At 51.7% G+C, this 4,135-nt stretch overlaps 1 protein-coding gene across 1 annotated transcript; it reads right to left on the bottom strand.

The window, feature by feature from the left end:
- Positions 1–1,236: 1,236 nt before the first annotated feature.
- On the bottom strand, positions 1,237–3,715 carry KLF2 (KLF transcription factor 2). Its single transcript, XM_063358341.1, has 3 exons — positions 3,573–3,715; positions 2,520–3,411; positions 1,237–2,126 (listed from the first exon to the last, which is right to left on the bottom strand). Exons 1-3 carry the CDS (start codon positions 3,645–3,647, stop codon positions 1,951–1,953), a joined length of 1,143 nt encoding a protein of 380 aa, XP_063214411.1. The 5' UTR covers positions 3,648–3,715; the 3' UTR covers positions 1,237–1,950.
- Positions 3,716–4,135: the final 420 nt, after the last annotated feature.

Here is a 4,135-nt window from a genome sequence, read left to right as displayed (position 1 = left end):
AGCAAATAAATGCGTTTTGTTTTTAATGAAGAAATGTTAAATCTCCCTTATATTTCACTTTGAAAGAGCTATAAAAGTGAAATGTGGAACTCATTCTTCCATGTCAATGATTAGAAGCCCAAAATACATCTGTTCCACATGAACAACTGCAGACTTTGCTTTCACAGAAGAATAGCTATATTTGTAGTTACTCTAAATGTATTCCTGTTGATTTCATTCCTGCGTATCCTAACTTGTAAAGTCAGAAAAATGTCACAATCTTGATTAAAGTCAAGTTCCCAGTAGCCAGATGGTAAGGAAAAGGTGCTCCGACATTAAGCTGACTCTGCATGCGTAGTTAACAGTGCCCTTGGTCTAGGAGTGCCAAGGCTCACCACTAAACCGGAGCTGCAAAAACGGAGGATCCTCCTCAGAGTCTCAGGGTAACTGCACAGATAAACTACGTGGACTCGTGAGCTCATTTACAGTTGGGGAAGAGCTTTTGGGGGGGTTCCCTTTGATTTTTTTTGATTTTTTTTTTTTTTTTTTGCAGCTTTTCACTGCTGCAGCTATTGCAGCATCCGGTTTACTTGAAATTAGTTTCCGGAATCTGGATTCTTGACTACCTTGTTTTCCTTAAAAATAGTAAATATCTTTCTCAACTCCTGAGTTTGAGGTGGGATTTAAAATTATTAAGTGAATTCTAAGTTTTTGGGAATGAGTTATGAAGGTATGTTAACCTGTGTTGTGAATTTATGTTTAAATTCCACTACTGTTCTACTGGAATTCTGCACTGAGCTCTCGAGAGCAAGGATAATTTATGTACAAGAATGCCTTAAAATAAGCCTCCGTAATTACAAAAATGCAGTGTTTAAATTTATAGTAAAAACCCACACACTGCTGGCAAAACTATAACTGCATCTGGAAAACATTAAGGATGCTATTAAAATAGTCTAGCATAAACTAGAAATGAGACTGAAATTAGAGTGTTGCTTACTTAACCATTTTTAGGAAGTGTGTTTTGAATGTGATCTACTTTCCCATTTGATTTTTTTGATAAAACACCGTATTGTATCTTGTTTACCGCTGAGAATGAATTACGTGCTCTGTTATCCATTTTAGAAAAATCCATAGCTCAGATTTTTTGAAGCTGCTTCTTACAGTCGTTGATAATTTCAAACACAACCAGGTGGTTGTTGGTCCAGCCGTCAGGGGAAAAAGTAACAGGGAGAGCTCAAAAGGAGAATAAAAATCACAGCAATTAAAAACTTATTTTATTAAAAAGATGAAATGTTTTCAAACATTGAAAAATCGTGTTTTTATAAAAACAGAAATAGGCAAAATACCCATTTGTCTCCTATTTACATATACAATATTTTTCATTGTATAAAATTATTTACAATATATAAAAAAATTACAGTAAAATAGGTTATTTTCTTACAAGACATCAAGCCCTGTACTTCTAGTGTAGATCATGGCAAACAAGAATATTATTGCACCTGTGAAACAAACAGTCTAACAATAGGAGTGTTCTCTTAGCCATGCCTTCGACTGAGATCTAAAATAACATCGTTAGCTACAGTAACATTCATTTAATCTCTTCTAGGGTCAACTTCAGGCAGTTTCCATACAAACATTGTCTTGTAAAGCTTAGGACTGGGCAGTTAGAATCGGAAAAAAAACATATTTACAGCCTCTTTTATACAATCTGTATGGAGTCTTACGGAGTTTACCCTTCACAGAAGCTGCATAAATAACCCCTGTTCTCCTGACCGGGACAGGTCCACTGTACAGTCACGTCAAATTCTCTGCAGGAGATGCCTGGCTAAGCCTCCTTGTGTCGAATCCTCCTCCGCTTCCATCGCTAGAGCATCGGTGCCTCCCTACGTAGTACCAGCTACAAGTTTTTTAACGCGTCTGCACCTGAGCAGTTAAATAACGTCCGCTGTCGGCAGGTCAGTCTCTCTCGGGCTACATGTGCCGTTTCATGTGCAAAGCCAGGTGGTCCGACCTGGAGAAGGCCCTGTCGCAGAGGTGGCACTGGAAGGGCCGGTGGCCGGTGTGCTTGCGATAGTGGCGGGTGAGCTCGTCGGAGCGAGCGAACTTCCAGCCGCAGCCTTCCCAGTTGCAGTGGTAGGGCTTTTCACCTGCGGAGAGACCAGAGAGAGCGTGACTCAGCGCGGCACTCCCATGGGCCGGCAGCGTGACACGCCAGGCACCCTTCCGAGTTTATCTCGGCACAGCCTTTCATTTGCTACCGAGCCCTTTCACAAGAAGCTCCAGGCGCTTTTAAACCCAACCAGATTTATCAATTCCTCCACTAATCTATACCTGCAGTGAGAATCTTTTGAGACAGGGCATGGGAAGCCCTCAGTAAAAGCTTATGTGTACACAGGAAAACACTGAAACACGATAGACCTGATCAGCTGTCACAGCTCAACCCTGAATGCTCCTGGAGTTAAGGCACCACAGGGTTAAAGCTGAGGCTGCAAACTGTTTCACACAGGCGCTACGGGCTGAAGGCAAGCTGCCGTATTTACCTGTGTGCGTCCGGAGGTGGGCCTTCAGGTGTGAACTCTTGGTGTAGGTCTTCCCGCAGCCCGCGTAGGTGCACGTGTGAGTGGCCGTCCTCTTCCGCGGCCAGGACCGACGTCCTCTTTTGGGTTTGGAGTCCAGCAGCTCCAGAGGGGAGGACGGAGGGGTGAGCATGCCTCTGGGAGCGGAGGGTTGTAAGGGCAGGCTGTCCTCGAAAAGACCAAACTGGGAGTTGTTCTGGTACTGGAGATGGGTCTGCGGGTGGTGGAAGCCGGAGGCTGGGTGGTAACTTTGCTGGAAAGACACGGACGAGGGGCACATCATCTGCGTGTGGCAGTCATTCACCATGAGATCGTCAGGGCTCAGCGGGGGCGTCTCTGCCCCAGGGATCTGGGGGGAGCTGGCCACCCGGGGCTGCTCGTAGGCCATCATGCAGGTCGCGTTGCCCTCCTGCTTGATCTTCGGGCAAGCCTGGGGCACCAGACCCAGCACCGGTCCATAATTGTCCATGTCGGGCTCGGGCTTAATGTTCTCAACGAACTGCGGGCCCCCAAAGCTGGGTGTCACGAAGAACCGCCCGTGGACATTGCCAGGAGGGCAGTAGTTGGAGTCCATCTCGGATCGGATCATCTCCGGCACCATGCCATTGTTGTAGGGCGGGGGGCTGCCCTGCTCCAGGGCACTGTAGCATCCCGGGGACGGGTTTGTCTGGTAAAAGCCACCGCTCTCCCCTTGGGCAGGGGGATAGTCCCCACCGGCTGCGCCCTGCCCGTAGCCGTCGCTGCCCATGGAAAGGATAAAATCCAGCACGTTGTTGAGATCTTCATCCTCCTTGCGCGGGGAGAGGCCGCCCCAGGTGCTGGCGGGGGTCTTGGCCTCCTGGTCACACTTCCACCTCTGGGGGAAGAGAGAGAAGGGAGAAAGTTAGAGGTGGCGTCTGAGGGGGGGATTTAGGGCGAAGCGGGGCCGCGGCACCGCCGCCCACCCGTGCGATGAGCCGCGCCGGCCTCAGCGCGGCGGCGGGAGGGGAACGGGGGAGTCGCGGGGGGGAGACTCACTTCGTGGAGGGTTTTCTCGCGGCAGGGGCTGGCGAAGGTGGCGAAGGAGGGCAGGATGGTATCGCTGAGCGCCATGGTGCGGGCCGAGCGGCAGGGCGGACGGCGCGGCGCGGCGATGCCGCCCTCCCCAGCTTATAACGCGGGCGCGGGCGGCCTCAAGCCAATTGCAGGGAGCGGAGGAAACGCGTCCCGGACGGGGCGGGCGGGAGGCAGCGGCCCGGGCGCAGCCTAAATTTAGCCCCGGTATAAAAGGAGGCGGCGGCGGCGGTCCCAGGCCGAGCGGGGCGGAGCGGAGCGGAGCGGGGCCGGGCCGGGCCCGGGCGGCCGGCGGGCCCCCTCGCCGCCATCCCCTCCGCGCTGGGGCTCGCCGCCGAGCGGCCACCCCCGGCCTCGGGTCGCTGAGGGGACCCTGCTCCGGGAACACCGAGGGGTCTCTGCCTCCCCCTGGGGACGAGGAGGGGCTACAGAAGGGGTCCCAGCCCCGGGGACGCTGAGGGACCCTCACTGACATGAGGGGACCGTGCGTGAGACGCACCGTGAGGGACCTGCTGTGGGATGGGGGA

Source organism: Chroicocephalus ridibundus, chromosome 22, assembly GCF_963924245.1.
Source record: "Chroicocephalus ridibundus chromosome 22, bChrRid1.1, whole genome shotgun sequence".
NCBI lineage: Eukaryota > Metazoa > Chordata > Aves > Charadriiformes > Laridae > Chroicocephalus > Chroicocephalus ridibundus.
This window is presented reverse-complemented; position numbering and strand designations above follow the sequence as displayed.

Coding starts and splice junctions, on each gene's coding strand:
- KLF2 (XM_063358341.1), bottom strand. CDS start 3,647: ATGGCGCTCAGCGATACCATCCTGCCCTCCTTCGCCACCTTCGCCAGC. Junction 3,412..3,572: donor GCGAGAAAACCCTCCACGAA/GTGAGTCTCCCC, acceptor CTCTTCCCCCAG/AGGTGGAAGTGTGACCAGGA. Junction 2,127..2,519: donor CCACCTCCGGACGCACACAG/GTAAATACGGCA, acceptor GTCTCTCCGCAG/GTGAAAAGCCCTACCACTGC.